At 35.4% G+C, this 23,060-nt stretch overlaps 2 protein-coding genes across 3 annotated transcripts; both read left to right on the top strand.

The window, feature by feature from the left end:
* The first annotated feature begins 7,908 nt into the window (after nt 1-7,908).
* LOC111469495 (2-dehydro-3-deoxyphosphooctonate aldolase) lies at nt 7,909-15,991 on the top strand. Of its 2 annotated transcripts, none has more exons than XM_023114783.1 (14): nt 7,909-8,017; nt 8,745-8,834; nt 8,928-9,025; nt 9,246-9,342; nt 11,073-11,138; nt 11,372-11,431; nt 11,510-11,584; nt 11,712-11,796; nt 13,048-13,106; nt 13,335-13,379; nt 13,841-13,939; nt 15,106-15,153; nt 15,254-15,301; nt 15,713-15,991. In XM_023114783.1, exons 2-14 carry the CDS (start codon nt 8,802-8,804, stop codon nt 15,767-15,769), a joined length of 870 nt encoding a protein of 289 aa, XP_022970551.1. In that variant the 5' UTR covers nt 7,909-8,017; nt 8,745-8,801; the 3' UTR covers nt 15,770-15,991. The 2 variants fall into 2 exon arrangements, with proteins under 2 accessions (XP_022970551.1, XP_022970553.1); XM_023114785.1 differs by lacking the exon at nt 7,909-8,017 and adding an exon at nt 8,106-8,268.
* A 735-nt stretch (nt 15,992-16,726) lies between these two features.
* On the top strand, nt 16,727-17,786 carry LOC111469506. Its single transcript, XM_023114801.1, has one exon. It carries the CDS (start codon nt 16,821-16,823, stop codon nt 17,403-17,405), a length of 585 nt encoding a protein of 194 aa, XP_022970569.1. The 5' UTR covers nt 16,727-16,820; the 3' UTR covers nt 17,406-17,786.
* Nucleotides 17,787-23,060: the final 5,274 nt, after the last annotated feature.

Below are 23,060 nucleotides of genomic sequence, written 5' to 3'. Positions count from 1 at the left end.
CTTGAAAAATCATCCACTATCACAAAAGCATAATAATTTCCTCCATAACTAGCTATTTTAGAAGGGCCAAATAAGTCTATATGGAGTAGTTGAAGAGGTCTAGTAGTAGAAATCATATTTTTAGATTTGAAAGAAGACTTAGTTTGCTTACCCATTTGACAAGCGTCACAAATTTTATCTTTTTCAAATTTAAGTTGAGGGAGACCTCTCACTAATGAATTTTTTGAAATATTTGAAATCAAGTACATACTAGCATGTCCTAGTCTTCTATGCCATAGCCAAGAGTTATCAATCAAAACCGAAAGACATTTATCATTTGTAGGACAATCATTCAAATCAATAGTATACACATTATCGTCTCTATTTCCTACAAACAAAACTTTTCTATCACTAGCATTTTCAATTATGCAATTATTCTTATCAAATACAACTCTAAAACCTTTATCACATAATTGACTAATGCTAAGTAAGTCATGCTTTAAACCATCAACTAACAATACATTTTTAATGAGAGTACAAGAGTCATTACCTATAGTACCCTTACCAATTATTTTACCCTTCTTGTTATCACCAAAGGTTACTAAGCCACCATCCTTCTTGGAAAGATTGACAAACTTGGATGGATTACCCGTCATGTGTCTTGAGCAACCACTATCCAAGTACCACTTATTTTTCTTGGAGGCTTTCAAACAAACCTAAAAACAAAGATATTCAAAATTGACCTTTTGGTACCCATACTTGTTTGGGTCCTAGAAAGTTAGTATTCACAAATTTAGGAATCCATTTCATATTTGCATTCATATTAAAGACATTGTATTTAGATAAGTAACAAGAATAATCTTTATGTCCAAACTTACCACACGAGAAACAAACGACATTATGCAAGAATTTATTTCTTGGACTAAATTTGTGTATTCTATTTTTATTCGAAAAATTATTTTCTAAAACATTGTTAAACTTTGTATTTTGAGAAACTTTTCTTCCTAAATGAATATTTTGAGAATTTTTCAATTTAAAGCACTTAGGTCTAATATGACCTTCAACACCACAATAATGACATATAGGCACAAATCTAGATTTATCATACTTAGATACAAATTTACATGTGTTAGATTTAGGCAAGATAGGGGATGCTTTAACAAAGATTGTTTTAGAACTTGAAGGTGTAGAACATTCATCAATATAGCCTAATCCTCTTTTATCACCATATGACTTACCTCCTTCAAGTATTTTATCTAATTTTTGAGCACCTATTGTTAACATTTTAATAGATTCCTTAGCCCTACCAAGTTCTTGCAAATTATTTGATTCATTCTCTTTGAGCAATTTAATTAATTTATCTTTTTCACCACAATCATGCTCAAGAGTCTTGACTTTATCAATTAATGCATTTTTCTCATCACAATCAAATACATGCTTTTCACAAGGTACATCAATTTTAACAATATTATGATCCTTCTCCTTCAAGCAAGAAATTTTATTTAGCAAAGACTTATTTTCAATAATTGAAGTCTTATATTTCTTTTTAAGCACAACATACTTTGAACTAAGTTTTTCTAAATCAATTGTCATCTCATCAACAAGTTTAAATAATTCATGATAAGAAAGAGATTCAAGAGTTACCTCATCTTCTTGTTCATCTTCTTGTTCATCCTCTTTGTCACTATGAGCCATGAAGCAAAAATTTGCAACTTCTTCATCACTTCCACTTGCACTTTCATCACTATCATCCCAAGTAGCCTTCATTGCTTTCTTCTTGGATTTCTTAGATGATTTGAGGAGAGGACAATCCGTTCTTATATGACCCGGCTTTTTACATTCATAACATATTACCTCATCGTTTTTGCTCTTTTCACCTTTTGACTCTTTTTGATTTGTGAAATGTTTTTTTAATTGTTTCTTCCTTTTAATAAAATTTTTATACTTACGTGTGAAGTAGGCGACATCATCTTCATCAAGGACGTCCTCATCTTCAGAGTCAACTTTGATGGATTTTAGGGCTATACTTTTCTTCTTTTTGGATTCTTCTTCCATGTGCCCGTTCATGGTAATCTCATGTGTCATGAGAGAACCAATGAGTTCATCCAAAGGAAGCTTTGTGAGATCCTTTGCTTCTTGAATCGCCGTCACTTTTGCCTCCCAACTTTTAGGCAGAGACCTAAGAATTTTTCTTACATTTTCGGAGGTAGAATATACTTTTCCAAGATTTTTCAAAGCATTTAAAATATTAGTAAATCTAGTAAACATATCACCAATAGGTTCATTTTCCTCCATTTTAAATAGTTCATAATTATGAACTAACATGCTAATTTTTGTTTCTTTAACTTGATTGGTTCCCTCATGAGTTACTTCAAGAGTTTTCCAAATTTCATATGCCGAAGAACACATACATACTCTATTAAATTCATCATTACTTAAGGCACAATACAGACAATTGATAGCACTAGCATTCAAAGAACATTTTTTCATATCATGCTCATCAAATTCATTTTCTAATTTAGGCACCTCAATATTATTAACAATTTTTATTGGAATGTAAGGACCATTACTAACATTTAACCACAATTGATAATCAACGGATTGCAAATAAATTTTCATCCTAGCTTTCCAACATGTATAATTTGTTCCATCAAAATAAGGTGGCCTAGAAGTTGATTGTCCTTCACTAAAACCATTTTTAACACGTAGGTTTGCCATAAGCTCGAACAATAAAGTTTAGATAAAAAATCTATAGGAGCAACCTGCTCTGATACCAATTGTTGGATCGGTATGGCAACCCTAGAGGGGGGGTGAATAGGGTTTTAACGATAAAAGTGTTTAAACTTGATTAATTTTTCTAATGATAAAACTTTTTACAAATAAGTAGAAGATGATAATTACTAAAGCAAAATAATTCAAGTCAAAACAATAATCAAGTAGAACATGCAATAAACATAATAATAATCTTGAAATTAAATAGGAAAGAGTTAGAGAAAATGACACCGTAGTTTTATAGTGGTTCGGTCAAACTCGACCTACTCCACTCCCCAAGCGCCTCTTGGGAATTTGAATAAAGAACTTTTCCGACTCTTTCCACGGATCAGAGCCAAACCGGTACACCGCTCTTTTTACGAGTTCAAGAGCAAACTCAATCCTTTCAACGACGCAGGATCAAACCGATACAAGTATTTGAGTTTGATAATAACACACCACAACTCTCTCAAAGAGTAGATTTACAATTTGGGATACTGACAACTATTTCCTCACAATATAATAATAATCCCTCTCAAGAATAAGATGAAAAGAAATAAACTTGTAAGCTTGGAGAGAGCAATAAACAATGGAGACTTTGAACAAATGAGGATTGAAGAATGTATGTAAGTTGTATATGTTAAAAATGTGGGGAAGATGAGTTTATATAGAGGAGAAAAGTGGCAAAATGTAGGATTGAATATTGACCATTGGATTGTGTTAGGAATAATGGAAGGTGGAGATTAAAAGTAATTAAGTAAGAAAATTTTCTAAATTCATTTATTTCAAAATTTTAATATAATAGTAATATAATATAATAATAATAAAAAGTTATGTGAGTAACGGTAAAGTGTAATTCAAAATTTATTATAAATATAATAATATAATAATAATAAAAATGATGTGAGTAACTACCAAAATTTTAAAATATAATAATATAATAATATAATATAGTAATAATAAACTTCGATGTGAGTAACGGTTATATTCAAATTTATATTTGTAAAAATAATTTTATTTAGAAATGTAATAATAAGAAAAACTCCACCATGTGTTACTCTTCCAATATTATAAATGTCATACTTTGATATATTTTGATTTGTCCATCATTTTGATTTTGTTGCCACATCATCACGTCGGGTATGTTGTCTCGACTCTAATTTCTTCGTTTTAGCTCTGATTTGAGTAATTGAAAAGTTGTTGTAATCGTTATTCCCGACCTTATACTGTGGACAGTTCAAAAAACTGAAAATAGTTAATAATTAAAAGTAGGTTTGTTATCATCAAAACATCAATAATTAATTCATTGAAATTAATTAATGTGAGATCAAGGGCCAATAAGCCAAGCTCTAAGTGGACAATATCATACCATTGTGAAAAGTCGTGAGGAGGGAAGCTCTAAGTGGACAATATCATACCATTGTGAAAAGTCGTGAGGAGGGAAGCTCTAAGTGGACAATATCATACCATTGTGAAAAGTCGTGAGGAGGGAAGCTCTAAGTGGACAATATCATACCATTGTGAAAAGTCGTGAGGAGGGAAGCTCTAAGTGGACAATATCATACCATTGTGAAAAGTCGTGAGGAGTCGAGGAGGAGGTGTTGGATGATGAAAAGTAAGTCCACACCTAATTTAGGGAATGATCATGAGTTTATAATCTAAGAATACACTCTCCATTGGTATGGGGTCAAGTCGTGTTCGTCTAACAGGTTGGATAGTTTATATTAGTTGAATTTTCTAGTTATTTGAACCTCCCTAATTTCTTTAAAAAAATGTTACTAAAGTTCACGTGCAACTTATTTTAACGGACATGAAATTAAAAGTTAAAAAAATTGGATAGGCTTATCAAAACTTAATGAATTAAATATTTTAATAAATAAAAAGAATATAAAATTGTGTTGGCAACAAATGAGGACAATGGAGGGAAAATCATTTTGAGAACCTAAACGAACAGAGAATCCGATGCAACTGCCGATGAGCACAGACATCGGCGCTCATTTACGCTGAGTTGGACGCCACCCCCTTCCACTAATCACTAAACTGCCCGCCTTGACCGTCTTTTTATTTTTATTTTATTGCCACCCTTACCGCCATTTTTTTTTCCAATAAAAAAAAAACCAATATTAGAAGGTTCGAGAAACAAAAGGAAAAAAAATTTAAAATTAAATTAATACAAATATTTGTAAACATCTTAATTTATCTAATATTTTAAAATACTTTTACTATTAGTTGGAAGTCTCCAACCATTGAGAATAACAAATAAAAATATTAGATCATACAACTTGACAAATCACCTCGGAGGCTCAAATTAGCACCATGGATACGAAAGTTATGCTTTCCCAAAATGATATGTAACTAGGTTACTCTTCTAGTCTTTTATCATAGACGACCACTTGCACTATAATGACAATTTATTCAAGCTCTATGCCCTATTATCAAACCCGAGCACATCTTCAAACAACTTAGCTAATGCAATATTCAGAGAATAAATGGTCTCGAAATGCAACCTTACTGCTGCAAAGAACACAACAATAAATGTACATGGGGTAGTAGCTCCAAACTAAAGAAAGATAGATCAAGGCACTACATGATACTTAGGATGTCCTAAATTCCATACGAAGGTTAATCAAATGATTACACGCATTTGTTAAACTTGTTTATGGTTGTGTTTTATTATAATAGTCCAAGTCGGTTCGTCGATATTGTCCACTTTGCTATGCTATGTATCGTTGTCACATCTATTAAGAAGTGGTTTCCACACTCTTATAAGAAATATTTTGTTATCTTTCTTCTATTGATGTTTATCTTGAGGTGAATTTGAAAAAAATAATTTCATCTTCCAAAACATTATAATAAACATATATTTTTATTTAGGTAAATAATTCTCAAATATATTATGAAATCATTTTTTAGAGATCTTTACAGTAAAACGAAACATTTCTTAGACGTTTTTTGTATTCCGTGAGGCTGACGACGATACATAATGTACCAAAGCAGACAATATTTATCCGCTAGTGGTGACCTTGAGCTATTATATTTCATAAGCACTTGTATTCGAGGAATCCCTAGCAGTTTTTTTTGTATTATCTCTCTCTTTCTACTTTCCTAAATTTAACAAAAACTACTAGCTAGAACAAATCGAGTCATCAACTTTGGACTATGATCGAACTCTCCAACCCTTGACGAAATATCACTCACTCTCGACTAAACCAGGATCAATTATCAAACTTTACCACCGGCTCTTAGAGCAGGTTTAAGAGTAATTTTGAAAGGATCAAAACCACATTCCAAAAATCATCTCTTTAATCCTCCGATTTTGATAGCATGAAGATCGAGTTTAAAGGTGCTGTAAACCCAAACATTAAATGATTGTATAAGAAAATCACTTTCACTTCTAAATGCACGTCGGGGTCGTGAAAACATATTTTCAAAATTGGTAGACTTCCCACATGAAGAAATTATTAAAAAAGAAAATCAAATGCAATCATCATCATGATGGTGGCATTGGATTGTCTCTAAATTGTATCAGCGAAAGCCCAACTCCACCACGGTTGAACTATTCTTTCGAGTTTCTCCTCAAGGTTTTTAAAACATGTTTGCTACGGAGAGATTTCTACGTGCTTATAAAGAATATTTCGTTCTCCTTCCCAACTGACGTGGGATCTCACAATCCACCCCTTTCAGGGTCCAGTGTCCTTGCTGACACTCTTTCCTTTCTCCAATCGATGTGAGACCCCCAATCCACCCCTTTTGAGGCCCAATGTTCTTGCTGGCACTCCACTTTGTGTCCACCCCCTTTGAGACTCAATCTCCTCACTGGTATATCGCTCGGTGTCTGGCTCTGATACCATTTATAATTGCTCAAGTTCATTGTCTTCTTTAAGTTTTCTTTCTCTTGAGATTTTTAAAACGAGTCTATTAGGAAGAGGTTTCCACACCCTTATAAAGAATTTTTCGTTCTCTTTCCTAACTAATGTGAGATCTCACAATCTACCCCTTTCGAAGCCTAGCATCCTTGCTGGCACAGTGCCTTGTGTCCACACCCCTTCAGGGCTTAGTCTTCTCACGAGCACATCGCCCCGTGTCTAGGTCTGATACCATTTGTAAGAGCTCAAACTTACTACAAACATATATTATCCGCTTTGACCCGTTAAGTATCGCCATCAGTTTCACGATTTTAATACGCGTCCACTAAGGAGAGATTTCCAAACCCTTATAAAAAAATGTTTCGTTCTCCTTTTCAACCGACGTGAGATTTCATCATTAGCTCTAAACGATAATGTGCCTTTAATAACATGCATAGAATTCATACATGAAAGTGTTTGATTTATGTGATGACTGAAAGCAGGCAGCAGAGAAGAGAGGTTATAAAAGGCCATCGGTGCCAAATCCAGAGGGGAATCATGACCAAAGCAGGCGTTTTGGCTGTCCATCTGTGTGTGTGTTCAAAAGATAAAAAACTGTATTCCTCAACTGCTTTTCTATTATCAAATATCATCATCATATTACATACCTATTTACAATTGGATGCTTAACAAAATATGAGCAAAAATAAATCCAAATGAGTAGTTGTAGTCTCCCAAAATGCAATCAACATATATCTACGTGAGGAATGACAATAGGTAATGTGAGATATCACGTCCGTTGAGGAGGAGAACGAAACATTTTTTACAAGGACGTGGAAACCTCTCCCTAATAGACCGATTTTAAAAACCTTGAGGAAAAACCCGAAAGGGAAAGCCCAAATAGGACAATATTTAGCTTGAGTCATTACAAATAGTATCAGAGTTAGATACCGAGCGATGTACTAACGATGAGGATGAGCCTCAAAGGGGGTAGACACGCTGGCCCCAAAGAAGGGGTGAATTGTAAGATCCACATCAGTTGAGAAGAACATATTTTTATCATTAGTACGATGTTTAAATAGAAGTAATATTAAAAAATTTAAATGTTAAAAAGTTTTAACTTTATTTTATAGACAGTATTTTTTTATCTAATACTAACGGTAAAAAAAAAAATTGAAATGGTATTTTTGAAACCAAAAAAACTAAACAATTTTCCTTCCAAATTATTATTTTTTTCGGAGAGTTTAAAGTTATTATTGAAAATTTTGAAAATTTAAAAAAGATATAAGAATATTTTAAGTGAATATAAAAAATTTTGGGGTATTTTTGTTAATTTAGTTTTATTTTTATGCCCCTCTCTCTCTACCGCCTCTCCCAGCTCTCCTACACTCCATCGTCGTTCCCTCCTCCAGTGCCTGATCGCCATTACACCATCTTCATAGGTAATTAACCAATTCTTCATTTTCCTTGACTTCCCATATCCATTGCCCTCTCATTTACCTTATGAATTCTTCATCTCTTTCTTGTCTACCGGCCCGGAACTTTACATTTTTTCTTTTTGCTTTTTGCTCATTTTCGCATTCTAAATCTCTCATACAAATCATTCACTTGATCCCATGTGAGAAGGTAAAATTAATGTTCTTACTTTTCCAGCTTTTGATCCTGATCCAAATCTTAGAGAAGCCTATGTAATGCAGTTCTTCTCTTATGGATTATGTGTTTTATCTTTTAGAAATCGGGTTTGGTTTGTTCAGTTCATTCGCTTATGTTCTTATTTTCACTAAAATTTCATCTGGGTTCTTCTTTTTAGCTAAAATGGTTAGTGGGTTTTTATTGGGGGGTTCAGAACGCCAACAATTTCTTGAAATGAACATGTTTTTAGATCTTTATCTTGAAAACATGAATTTGGAAAGCATTTTCCCTAGAAACAAACAAGAATTCAATAACATTTCAAGCGAAAATCGAAGCACTGTCCTTGTTCCTGCAGATTATGGTTGCCATCTGATTTTTGTTGTAGGAAATTGAAAAAATTAAGATCTATTGGATTAGCAAGGATTTGTGTGTGTGTGTGTGTGTGTGTGTTTAAGATTTCTCTCATTATGGCATTCTATGTTCATTTAACTTAACTTTTGCAATGTCCAAAGTTAACCGGATGGTCATTTGTTACAGCTCAAGACATCCTGAATTAATTGTCTGTAAGTCTTGAATTGCACCGAAGTAAACGCCATGGAATCTTCGCTGCTTTTCAACCAGCTCCAGGTTTGAACCATTTCGTTTTCGTGACAATTTGTTTTATAGATCAGCCATTAATTTCTGTATGCGTTTTACATGATGATTGTATTAATTTGGCAGGCTGCTGAACCCTTTTTCCTATTGGCTGGTCCAAATGTGATTGAATCGGAGGAGCATATATTTAGGATGGCTAAGCACATCAAGAATATATCGTCGAAGTATGTATCGAGATTCTTCGAGTCTTAGGTTCTTTATTCTAAATTGCTGAATAAAATTGTACTTATTCCATCATATAACATTAAATGATGAAAGAAAATATTAGATATCTCCTAGTTTGATACAGAAGGTAAGTTTATGGAGCCAATAATTTCATGGCATCCTTGATTTGTGGGTGATCAAGGATTCACATTGCACTCTTTTTTATATGTTATCTGGCAGGTTTGGTTTGCCACTGGTTTTCAAGTCGAGCTTTGATAAAGCTAACCGTACATCTGCCAAATCCTTTCGTGGTCCAGGCATGGTTGAAGGCCTAAAGGTTTCTAATGATTTACTTGTTTGATGTTTGAATAATGGTGGTGCATGTTCTTTCATATGCATATGTCCATTTGTGAATTGCAGGGCCATGTATAGACATAGTTACACCTTTCATCAACCTAAACTCACTGCTAGCAGATATTGTCTTTTTTGGGCTTTCCCTTCCGGGCTTCCCCTCAAAGTTTTAAAATGCATCTGCTAGGGGAAGGTTTCCACACCCTTATAAACAATGTTCCATTCTCCTCCCCAACCGATGTGGGATCTCACAATCCACCCTCGTTTGGGGCCCAGCATCCTCACTGGCACTCGTTCCCTTCTCCAATCAATGTGAGATCCCCCAACCCATCCCCTTCGGGGCCTAGCATCCTCACTGGCACTCGTTCCCTTCTCCAATCAAAGGTTTCTAATGATTTACTTGTTTGATGTTTGAATAATGGTGGTGCATGTTCTTCCATATGCATATGTCCATTTCCCTTCTCCAATCAAAGGTTTCTAATGATTTACTTGTTTGATGTTTGAATAATGGTGGTGCATGTTCTTCCATATGCATATATCCATTTGTGAATTGCAGGGCCATGTATAGACATAGTTACACCTTTCATGAACCCAAACCCACTGCTAGCAAATATTGTCTTTTCTGAGCTTTCTCTTCCGGGCTTCCCCTCAAGGTTTTAAAATGCGTCTGCTAGAGGAAGGTTTCCACACCCTCATAAACAATGTTCCGTTCTCCTCCCCAACTAATGTGGGATCTCACAATCCACCCTCCTTTGGGGCCCAGCATCCTCACTGGCACTCGTTCCCTTCTCCAATCAATGTGAGACCCCCCAACCCATCCCCCTTCGGGGCCTAGCGTCCTTGTTGGCGCACCACCTTGTGTCCACCCCCTTCGAAGCTCAGTCTCCTCGTTGACACTGTTGGATGAAAGTGTCCCACATTGGTTAATTTAGGGAATGGTCATGGGTTTATAATCTAAGAATACTGTTGGATGAAAGTGTCCCACATTGGTTAATTTAGGGAATGGTCATGGGTTTATAATCTAAGAATACACTCTCCATTGGTATGAGGCCTTTTGTTAATTTAGGGAATGGTCATGGGTTTATAATCTAAGAATACACTCTCCATTGGTATGAGGCCTTTTGGGGATTTAGGGAATGGTCATGGGTTTATAATCTAAGAATACACTCTCCATTGGTATGAGGCCTTTTGGGGAAGTAGGGAATGGTCATGGGTTTATAATCTAAGAATACACTCTCCATTGGTATGAGGCCTTTTGGGGAAGCCCAAAGCAAAGCCATGAGAGCTTATGCTCAAAGTGGACAATATCATACCATTGTGGAGAATTGTGTTCGTCTAACAGGCACATCGCTCGATGTCTGACTTTGATACCATTTGTAACACCTCAAGCCCACCGTTAGTAGATATTGTTCTCTTTGGGCTTTCCCTTTTGGGCTTCCCCTCAAGGTTTTAAAACACGTCTGCTAGGGGAGGTTTCCACACCCTTATAAATAATGTTTCGTTCTCCTCCCTAACTGATGTGGGATCTCACAAATTCATATATTTATTTGTTAGTGTTTCGTGGAATCCTCATATATCTTTTGTGCATTCCTTGAGTTTATATGTGGCATTTGTTTATTCCTTGAGTTTATTGCTTTGCCTTTTCTTTTGATTCCGTGCTACTTATCAAGCAATTTTGCATGCTTACAAAATCTTTTGTTTTCTCCATCGTTGCAGATACTTGAAAAGGTTAAATTAGCATATGATATACCCATAGTGACTGATGTGCATGAAACCATACAGGTATTTTATTTCGTTTACTTCAGACACATAAACACTATGTTTGTATGGTCATTTTTTAAAAGTCTAAACAATGTCTTGTTAGATCCAACCATGTTTGGAACATTCTAAGATCTGAATTCTTACTCGTAATTTTCCGATCGATGTTCCTTCAAGTCACTGATGGAACTTCCGTTACGCGTGTGAACTAAGAATTAGTGCGTGAATGTGGAACTTTAACGTATCATCTGTTACAGTGCGAAGCCGTTGGCAAAGTTGCAGATATTATTCAGATTCCCGCGTTTTTGTGTCGACAGGTAATTTAATACTTGTTGATGAGTTTGGCTTACTTGAAGTTAGAGTCTTAATTACTCATCTCATTTTCACCATAACAGACTGATCTTCTAGTTGCAGCAGCCAAGACTGGGAGAATTATAAATATTAAGAAAGGCCAGTTTTGTGCTCCTTCTGTGAGTGAATTCTGATAACTTGAAAAATGAGATGTTTTCTTAGTTCTTTCATTTTTTAAAAATGTTTTCGAGCCATTCGATACGATGTAGTATCGTTTTTTCATTTTCCGAATATCCATTTCTTCAGGTAATGAAAAATTCTGCTGAAAAGATCAGAATGGCTGGGAATTCAAATGTGATGGTTTGTGAGAGAGGAACTATGTTTGGATATAGTAAGTTACTTTTTATCATTCTTTTTTGTTTGGTTGAAGAGAAGCTTGCATTTGCTTCAAATTATTGTCTGTATACTTGAAATTTTCTTAATTTTTATCAAACATTAGATGGATCAATTTGTGTAGCAAGTGCTTATGCACGCATCTCCTAACTCAATTGGAAGCGTATGGGTTAAAACTTTTAAGGGCTAAAAGAATATCTTTGGTATTTAAATGTGGTCACGGCTTTCTAGTAAAAGTGTGAGATGCATGTGGAAATCTCTCCATAGTAGATGCGTTTTAAAACCGTGAGATTGACGGCGATACGTAACGGGCCAAAGTGGACAATATCTGCTAGCGGTGGGTTTAGGGTGTTACAAATGGTATTAGAGCTGTTGGATGATGAAAGTTCCACCTTGACTAATTTAGGGAATGATCATGGGTTTATAAGTGAGGAATACTAACTCCATTGATATGAGGCCTTTTGGGGAAGCCCAAAACAAATTCATGAGAGCTTATGCTCAAAGTGGACAATATCATACCATTGTGGGGAGTCGTGTTCGTCTAACAAGAGCTAGATCCCGGATAGTATGCTAGTGAGGATGTTGGGCCCTCAAGGGAGGTGGATTGTGAGATCCTACATCGGTTGGAGAGGGGAACAGACATTCCTTATAAGGGTGGGGAAACCTCTCCCTAATAGACGCGTTTTCAAACCATGAGGTTGACGGTAATACGTAATGGGCCAGAGCGGACAATATCTGCTAGTGGTGGGTTTGAGCTATTACAAATGGTATCAAAGCCAGACACTGGACAGTGTGCTAGCGAGGACGGGCATTCCTTATAAGGGTGGGGAAACCTCTCCCTAATAGACGCATTTTCAAACCATGAGGTTGACGGTGATACGTAATGGGCCAAAGCGGACAATATCTGCTAGTGGTGGGTTTGAGCTATTACAAATGGTATCAGAGCCAGACACTGGACAATGTGCTAGCGAGGACGCTGGGCCTCTAAGGGGGGTGGATTGTGAGATCCCACATCAGTTGGAGAGGGGAACGAACATTCCTTATAAGGGCGTGGAAATCTCTCCCTAATAGACGTTTTAAAACTGTGAGGATGACGGCGATATGTAACAGACCAAAACGGACAATATCTACTAGGGTGGGCTTGGGCTGTTACAAGAAGAAAAGATTTTTTTTTCGATCAACCAATCAACATTTACTTATTTCTCGTCTCGTTTAGTTCATCTTATAATAAGTATGATTTGGTTTGTAGATGACTTAATCGTTGATCCTCGGAACCTGGAGTGGATGAGAGAGGCAAGCTGCCCTGTTGTAAGTTGTTTGATCCTGCAACTTTTGCTTCACTATGTCGAGTTTTTCTCTTCAGGAAAAGAATAGCTCTTTACATATTCAAAACTTTGTTCTTCAAGATCATATTTCAATTTATTTTACATAAAATTTGGGGTGCTGGGAGAAGGGGATTTGTTCGTATATAATCCATTTTGGACGTGCATCGGTCTTGTCGGGGCTAAAGTAATCTGCTAAATGCTTTCACTTCAGGTTGCTGACATTACCCATTCATTGCAACAACCTGCTGGGAGACAGGTATGTCTAATATTGTTTTCATGTTTTATGTATTCGACAGTTGCATAGAACAAGACAAGACGTGTAACACATCGACTTGTCTTCTATGTTGTTTGATAGCACGTAGCTCTAACCATGTGCTTGAATCCAGCTTTTAAGCTCGACTCTTAAGCCATGTTGGCCACTTTTCTACTAATGTCTTGATAATCGAGCCAAGCTATTAGTAAATTTGTAGAATATAACTAGGAATTCAAGTATTTTGTAATAAAGATGAAGCCATAATTAAAAAGTGAAAAAAACAAGCATAAATTTTAAAAGGAGAAAACTAAAAACGAAATCATTATCAAACTGAGACTTAATAATTCAATACTCAATCATTTTCCTCGTTAGCTCGTTTTTTGTTTCTCGATATCTCCTGATAACATTCTTCAGTGGATATTTGAATTTAAAAGGTTAAATCTAAGTGTTTGGTCTCTTTGAAGTTGGGTGATGGAGGTGTTGCTAGTGGTGGCCTACGTGAATTAATACCGTGCATTGCAAGGACAGCAGTTGCTGTTGGAGTAGATGGGATATTCATGGAGGTATTCATATTTTTCTGATACTTGTCTGTTTCTCTTTAGGCTTTCGTGTTTATTCTATTCTGGTGTTTGAACATCTTTTGCTCGTTCATGTGATTAGTAAATGTAAGAGTACGTGTTTGAATTCATAGTAGATTAAACTTTGGGTGACAAAGTGTGAGATCCACATCGGTTGGAGAGAGGGGAACGGAACATTCCTTATAAAAGTGTGAAAACGTCTCCCTAGCAGACGCGTTTTAAAACCTTGAGGGGAAGCCCAGAAGGGAAAAACCCAAAGAAGACAATATTTGTTGGTGGTGGGCTTGGGCTGTTACAAATGGTATTAGAGCCAGTCACCGGGCGGTGTGCCAGTGAGGACGCTAGGTCCCCAAGGGAGTGGATTGTGAGATCCCACATTGGTTGAAGAGGGGAACGAAGCATTCCTTATATGGATGTGGAAATCTCTCCTTAGAATACGCGTTTTAAAACCCTGAGGTGAAACTCAAAAGGAAAAGCCCAAAGAAGACAATATCTTCTAGCGGTGGGCTTGGTTTGTTACAAATGGTATCATTGTCAGTCATCGAGCTGTGTGCCAACGAGTACGCTGGGTCCCCAAGGAGGAGGATTATGCGATTCCACATTGGTTGTAGAGGGGAACAAATCATTTCTTATAAGGGTGTGGAAACCTCTCCCTAGCAGAGTCACCGGGCTGTTACAAATAGTATGAAAGTCAGTCATTGGGTGGTGTGCCAGCGAGGACGCTGGGTCCCCAAAGGGGTGGATTGTGAGATCCCACATCGGTTGGAGAGGGGAACGAAACATTCTTTATAAGGGTGTGGAAGCCTCTCCTTAGCAAACACGTTTTAAAACCTTGAAGAGAAGCCCAAAAGGAAAAGCCCAAAGAGGTCAGTATCTGCTAGCGGTGAGCTTGGATTGTTACACAAATAAAATGATCATAAAAAGTCAAGAGTTATGGTAAATTTGATTATATCAATGAATTCAATATTAATTAGGGAGCAAATGACATTTACGAGGGTTCGAACGTAGGACCTCCCTTGATACCGTGTTACGTCACCAATGAACCATAAAGTTTAAACTTTTATGAGTAACCGTAAATCTAAATATATCAATACTTGGTGATATTTATATGGGTAATTCAACTGTCTCAAGAGTTTCCTTATGGTTCGAAGGTGCATGATGACCCTATGAACGCCCCAGTTGATGGTCCAACGCAGTGGGTGAGTTCTGCTTAAATGGGTTTGAGTTTCATTTATAAAATGAGATCTTTTAAGTGATTATTTGCTGAACCTTTCAATGAATATTCCCTTTTCTGATTAGCCTTTGCGTCATTTGGAGGAATTGCTGGAAGAGCTTGTGGCAATTGCAGTAAGTTCACTTAGATTTCTTTCATATTTTTGCTGAGCCATTTCTGGTGACTGGTGAGACATGACCCTTTAGATTGAATTGAAGTTGACTGAACACGACTTGTCGTCGTCTTCTTTACACCATCTTAATCTGTGTATTTGTGAAATCCCACGTCGGTTAGAGAGGGGAACGAAACATTTCTTATAAGGGTGTGGAAACTTCTCCCTAGTAAACGCGTTTTAAAACCGTGAGGCTGACGGTGATATGTAATGGGCTAAAGTGGACAATATCTGCTAATGGTGGGTTTAGACTATTCCAGTATTAATGCTTGTTGCTACCGGTACCGTTTAGTCGACGTACTAGCCAAGGATCTATACCTATTTTCTCATACATGTTTATCAAAATTTACCAAGATTGTTTTTCTTTCCTCAGCGAGCGAGCAAGGGTAAGCAGCATTTTAATATCGACTTGACGCCATTTCGTGAGTAGAGGCACGACGCACCATGAAAGTTCGAACTGAGGTACGATAGCTATGATTTGAATACACCAATTCTTGCTCATTATTGACATTATCGCTACCAAGTTAGTTTGATTTTGTGTAGATACTTCTGATCTATCTTCATATGAACTGAACATGTTGCTTTAGTTTTTGTCTTAAACCAATCATGAACTATTTGTCTTTTGCTTCTAAATATCATGTTTCTTTGCTATCATTGTCCCTTGTAATCAAGAACATCATATTAAAAAAGGTACAAAAGATAGACGAAAACGTGTTCAAAAAAACATTCGATTAAATCAACACCTTGAAGAACCGTCTACCTCCTAATCGAGCTTGTATAGGTCAATGATAGAGTGACACGATCAAGGATATTTGAGATTCAATATGTCAATGATGGGATTAGTTGCTAGTTCAAAACTTTCAATGTGGGTTGAAACATATAGTTGGTAGGTTCATTAAAATACTGTTAATGAGAATTGTAATTTCAACGACAACGAACGGTGGTTCTTCTATGTAGGTATGACATTCCCCTTAACTTGACTTGTAACACTCGAGTAAATAAGTAGCACATGAATGAACAAATACCATGTTCAAATGAGAGTAATCGTGAGGATAGAATGACTAAAAAAGTGTTAAAAAAAATGAAATACACTACCTACACCAATAAGGTGCGCTGTCCTTTTCGTTGGCTCAATCATAGAAACTCCATGAGACAAAGCATCTAATATACGGCTTAATTTCTATTTGGTCCATGGTTTTTATTTTGTTATAAAATTGATATTTTACAACTTTACCCCAAACTTTCTTTAAGTTGCATTAAATTTTGATTAATTAATGAAAAATAATTATGATATAATTTTTAAAATTATTTTTAATAATGACATAAAATTAATAAAAGGTAATTTAATTACAATGAATTACATTGTTTGAAATCTGTTAATAGAAATAAAGTAGTTGTGGTCTTCCTTCCTCTGCCGTCTCTGTGAGTCATCAATTTCCGGAGCTTTTTCCATCGGAGGAGATGCAATTTCGAAGCTGGGAATGGCATCTTTCAGCTGCCTGAACATTGGGTTAGCCGTAGTTTTGGGGTTCCTCTTCATGGGCATAATTGCAGAGCTTTACTATCTTCTATGCCGGAAGAAGAAAATAATCAATACTACACAGGTTGAAGACGACCAAACTAAATCCACCATAAACCCACCTGAGATCCGCCATGGATTGGAGCTTGAGCTCGCAGACGAACAAGAAGAACATGAAGAACATGAAGAAGAGGTGATGGGGATTTACAATCTGGCAGGGCAACCGAGATTTCTGTTCACAATCAACGAAGAATCAAACGAAGATTTGGAATCAGAAGAATCAAGAACCAGAAGGTTGAGTGACATAATTACAGCAATTGAAACTCCATATTTCACTCCCATGGCGTCTCCGCCATTGAAGGCCTCTCCTTCTCCTCCTCCTCCTCTCAGCTGTTTAGACTCGTACAAACTGCATGGGTTCAATCCCCTGTTTGAATCTTCGCCTCCTCCAAAGTTCAAATTTCTTAGAGATGCAGAGGAGAAACTCTGCAGAAGGCTAATGGAAGAAGCCCAGAGAACAAAAAATTCTAATCAATCCTTTTGTTAGCGTACTCGCTAACGCTTGTTCCTTTCTCCAATTGATGTGAGACCTCCCAATCTACCCGTTTGGGGTCAGCGTCGTTAGTGGCACACCGTCTCATGTCCACTCGTTCGAGGCTCAGTCACCTCGCTGACACAACGCCTGATATTTGGCTCTAGTACCAATGTGGGACCCTCCCAATCTACCTCTTTTGGGGCCAGCGTCCTTGATGACATACCTTATGTCCACCCACCTTTTGGGCTCAGTCTTTTCGCTCACACATTGATTGGTGTCTGACTCTGATACCATTTGTAACATCTCAAGCTCACCGCTAGTAGATATTGTACTCTTTAGACTTTCTCATTCGGATTTCTATTCAAGGTTATTAAACATATCTGCTAGAGAAAAGTTTTCACACCATTTTAAAGAATGGTTATCAGGTTCTTCTCTCGTTCTCCTCCCGTTTCTTTGCCTCTTGAATTTCAAACGCTTTCCATTATTTATTTATTTATTTATTATTATTATTTAATTAAAAGTAAATTATTTGCAAATATATAGTTCTAAGATTTGGGTGATGATTTTATTTTTTAAATTATTTGCAAAAGTGGTATTCTTGCTTTATAATTTATTTATATTATTTTTATGTCTTTAATAATTCTATACAACTTTTAATTAAATTATTTTATAATATCATTTATAATAGAATATTTTTATTTTAATTTTTTAAAAATCTCTACTCAATAATGCATTTAGAATTAAATAATATGAAGTAATTTCCAATAATAATAGCTTGGTTTGGTGTAATTTAATTCAAAAAACCTAGCACACGTAAAAAAATATATTTTTAATTTTTTGTTTTTTAAAATGAAACTTTTTTAAAAAAAAAAAAATTTAAAATTATTTTTTAAAAACGTTTTATAAACTTGATTTTTTTAATGAAGAAAGTGTGATTTTGTCATTTATTATTATTATTATTATTATTTTAAAATAAACCACTTTGAAAAATAAAATAATTTAAATAAACCATTTTAAATTAGTTGTGAAAGTTTGAATTGATCGATTACCCAAACGACAAGACATGTCATTGTTTATATCACGCGATTCGGCCACCGAAAGTTTGTTGCCCTCCAACCATTATTTAATATTTACCCTTTATACAATCTGATACTCGAACAATTTGAACTACACAATAGATGTACGGTTATCCGAACAATTCGGATTAAACAATCGATTTACAAGTTGACTCGAACAATTCAGAATATACAATCGATTTACAAGTTGACTTGAACAATTTAGATTAAACCATCGATTTACTGGTTGGCTCGCACAATTCAGACTATACAATTGATTTAAGGGTGTCAAACAATTTAGACTATACCTTCGATTTATAGGTTGAAATTTCATTGCGCAGATCAACTTGATCAAACCGAACCTAACCAAAAAATAATTAAAAAAATGAACAATAGATGACCCGACCCAACCCAACCTGAAATAAGAGGGTTTAGTTCCATAGTAAAGCTCATTTGGATTATTCCGTCATCAAATCAACCAACCCGAAATTTTGAATTGATTCAAATGTTTTTCTCAACTGGTGTACTGTACGCCCTACCTTCTATGATTTATTTTTTAACAAAAAAAATAAAAATAAATAAATATTAGGCCATTGTTATCCATCCATTCATGCACTTAATGTTATTTATTGACTTAATTTAAATCTATTACATTCGTTTCGAATTATTATTTTGGTAGTACATGTGATTGACTTATAATGGTTCAATTCGTCATATTGTAACTATTATAATGGAAGTGATATAGAAATTGATAATAATGCATTGATAAAGTGCACAAAATGTAGTTGTTGTTAACATAATTATATTTCTTCTATCATTGATATACTAAAACTTCTAAATTTTTGACGGTGCATTTCTTCGTGTTTTTAGGGCCATGTATAGCTTTTCAACCTTATTGTTTGGGTGGATCATTGATGGAAGACTCTCGATATCAACTCTTTACCTACTTAAGAACAACTCTTCTTCGAGACATAGAAACAAAAATATCGGTAATGGCACTCAATTTTCTTCTCACTCACAAACAGGAAATAATTGAGATCCAATCTCGAGTTTGAAGGGATACTACTAATATGAAGGAGATGAAGGAGTGAAACTGCTTTATCAAGTTGATGAGAGGAAGAAACGATAACTTCCATAATAAACATGTAGCAAGCCTCCACCTAAGTGAATAGGTCTCATGTGTTTGCATTCCCTAATTCCAACAGTGAGGTCATTTATGTTTTCATATAAAAAGATTATATTAGGTAGATGGTAGCGACTCTAGTTCTCTTTGGAAATTAGGGTCGTTACAAACTGAACACATGCTTTTCTTCTTGTACATCGACTCCACAATGGTATGATATTGTTCACTTTGAGCATAAGCTCTTATGGATTTGTTTTGGACTTCCCGAAAAGAGCTCATATCAATGGAGATAGTATTTTTCGATTATAAACTGATGATCATTCTCTAAATTAGCCTGAGACTTTTCATCCAACAGACAATAGATAATAATCTCTAGAGTTGACGAAGTTGTATGATTTAATTATCTAACTTAACATTAGCCATAGACATGTGTTTAATTACTTAAACTCTTAAAAGTACTTAAAAAACAACGTTATAAGTATTGAACTTGACTCACGATTTTAAATGTCGATTAGGGTAGGTTGAAGATATAATTTGTTGTATTCGGCTTGAACCATACAAACACAAAGATATAAACACAAAGATATCTGTGAGATCCCACATTGGTCGGGAGAAGAACTAAGCATTCTTTATAAGGGGTGTGAAAATCTCTCCCTATCATACCTGTTTTAAAAACATTGAAGGAAAGCCCGGAAGGAAAATACAATAATTACTAGTGGTGGGTTTCAGTAGTTATAATATCAAATTTAGTCTTCATTGGTAGCTATGACTTCCTCATATTTTGAGGTGGCTATAGCGTTTGCCATGTCGTGATACTCTATCTATGCACGTTTGCCATGACATTGATACTCTATCTACCAACAACCTTCTTACATAGATAACCTCTTTAATTTTGAAAGTCTCGTTACCCCCACTAACATATTTTGGTTAAAGCATTTACTTATATAATCGTAATATTCGATTCGGGTAAGCTATAAAAAAATTTATATGAATATATTGTAGAGTTGAGGGCAAAATGATTTTCGAAATGTTATGATGACATGGACGAATCCAAAATAGAAGGTCCCATGGAGATTCGTTTTTATATTTTATCACCCCATTATTCATACCCACTTAGATGTGAAACGTTACGTTCATAATAATAATAAAAACCATATAATATAAATAAATGAAAAGGCATAGCTTTAAGTGGGTGTTCATGGATTTATCAGTGTCCCTGTCGGACCTCAACAAGTTGCATAAAGAAAGAGAGAGGCTTTGAATAACGCACTAACAACCAAAAACCACCCACTTATGTAAATGAATATGAATGCAATTTATAACAAAGAAATATATTTCTTTTAGAGTTTTCAAACGTTTTATGGATTAACGACGTAGCTACAATACCTACTTCTCGCTTTTAAGAGTATAAACTATCCTCACAAACCAACACAGATCCTTTCATAATGATTGAGCACATGGATTCTACGAAAATTTTTAGGAGGTCAACCAATACAAAATTACTTTACAGCCACCGAAAAAGAAGATGCACCTCGTTGGTATAGATTGTATTTTTCAATTCTTATAAGTCGTTCTTAGCTATCTATCTTCTAGATCATTTTTTATTTAGATCTGTTATCAGTTTATTCATCTACTCCTTTACTCAGGTAGCATGAAAGCTTTTTTCTTGACCAATTAGCTCATAGAACAAGTTACTAACTTATAGAACAAGTTTAGTAATTTGCTCAAGATTTCTCAACTATAAATACTAATCACATTCACAACAACAAGAGAATTGAAAAGCATAATTGCTTAACGTTCTTCTGCTTAAGGTTCTTCCGTTCAAAGAATATCTCCCTCAAATTGTTGTTTCTGTTTCATTTCTTTGTTTCAGTATATTTCGATCTTGAATCATATTTAATCGACGAAAGTGGACTTAAAGTATATTTCGATCATAAAGGGTCGGAATGGATATGTATGGGAAGTAGAAGAGAAAGGAAGGAGGAAAAGAAAGGAGCAGAGAAAGAGAGGTGTGAAGGGGCCTTTGATGGGTGGTGTTCGTACGTACCCACAACAGCAACCACTCTCTTTTATGTCTTTCTCTCTTCCCTTTCTTTTCTCTTTGTCACCCATTTCCACACACATCTTTACAATCTCATCTCTCACTCGGTTTGTGTGAAGTAATACATTTGATTGAATTCCACTTAACTAAACTCCCTACTGATGGTAGAGATTTCCACACCCTTATAAAAAAGGTTGGTTCCCCTCTCTAATTGATGTGGGATCTCACAATTCACTCTTTTTGGAGTTTAGCATCCTCCTTGGCACTCGTTCATCTCTCAAATCGATATGAGATCTCATAATACATTTTCTTTTAGGGTCAGCGTCCTTGCTAACACTCATTTCTCTCTCTAATCGATGTGAAATCTCACATTATAAGAGTTGGAGATCTCACCTTTGAATTCATGTAATGTCATTGTTATAAAAAGTACTTGATTCAATTGTACAAAGAAATCACTTGAATGTTGAGAATCTCATACGAAAATATGAAGAGGTTTCACATTCTTAATAAGATACATGAACTATTTCTTTAACCGACGATTGATCTTAAGTTAGAATCATGTTTATCTAAGGCTATAGATTCCGTTCTTTTCTCCCTCTCTCTCCCCCTTTGATTTTTAACCTAATTTAACCATCTTTTGTCCGATCAATAGAAAGTGTTCCGCTCATTAAGAAAGGAAAGACTCAAGGTGAATGAGACTGAACTATTGGTCTCTTCTCTCTTTTTTTTCCTCTCCGTGAGAGAATTCAGTAAAGATGCTTTGCTCCTTTCCCTCGGCTTCTCTCCCTCCAAGTTCTTATTTTCTTATTGTTACATTAGTGGGGATCCTTGGACATTGTGAATAACCAAATTCCAATGAAAATGAAACCTTTAGTATAAATCAATGCAATTTAGGAAGACTTGATTAATGAACGACCATCAGTTCAAGTCCTGGATTTTCGAATTGAGAGATGAAGAATTCTCACTATTCCTTAGATTAATGGACCTGGCCTATAAAGACCAAACAGGTATTCGATGAAATAGAAAAAGATTCAACCGAAGCATGATGAACTTAAAGAGACACCGTCTTAAAGAGATGAGACGTGATACTCATCCTAATTGATTTTGAGACGGAATTTCATAGTCATCTAATATTGAATATATCCAACATAGATTTCGAGTAACTACTCCAAGTAGTTTGGATCTTTACACAAGATCTTCAACCAAAAATACAAGAAACAAAACTTCTAGAAAAATGTTTGTGTTCTTGGTTTTTTTTAGTTTGGTTCTTGGCGTTTTCTTAAGATTGCTGTCTTCATTACATCCGTACTTGTACACATATTACGACAATATCATTGTTCTAACTCTGTCTTGTACGCACATGCACACACACACACATGTCTTGACGTTTTGACGAAAAATATGAAGCAATCAGTAAAAGAAAAATCCAGCATGTGGGTAGGAACACC

This window comes from Cucurbita maxima, unplaced genomic scaffold (assembly GCF_002738345.1).
Source record: "Cucurbita maxima cultivar Rimu unplaced genomic scaffold, Cmax_1.0 Cma_Scf00040, whole genome shotgun sequence".
Classification (NCBI taxonomy): Eukaryota; Viridiplantae; Streptophyta; class Magnoliopsida; order Cucurbitales; family Cucurbitaceae; genus Cucurbita; species Cucurbita maxima.
The sequence above is the reverse complement of the archived record's forward strand: the minus strand, read 5'-3'. Positions and strand labels throughout refer to the sequence as shown.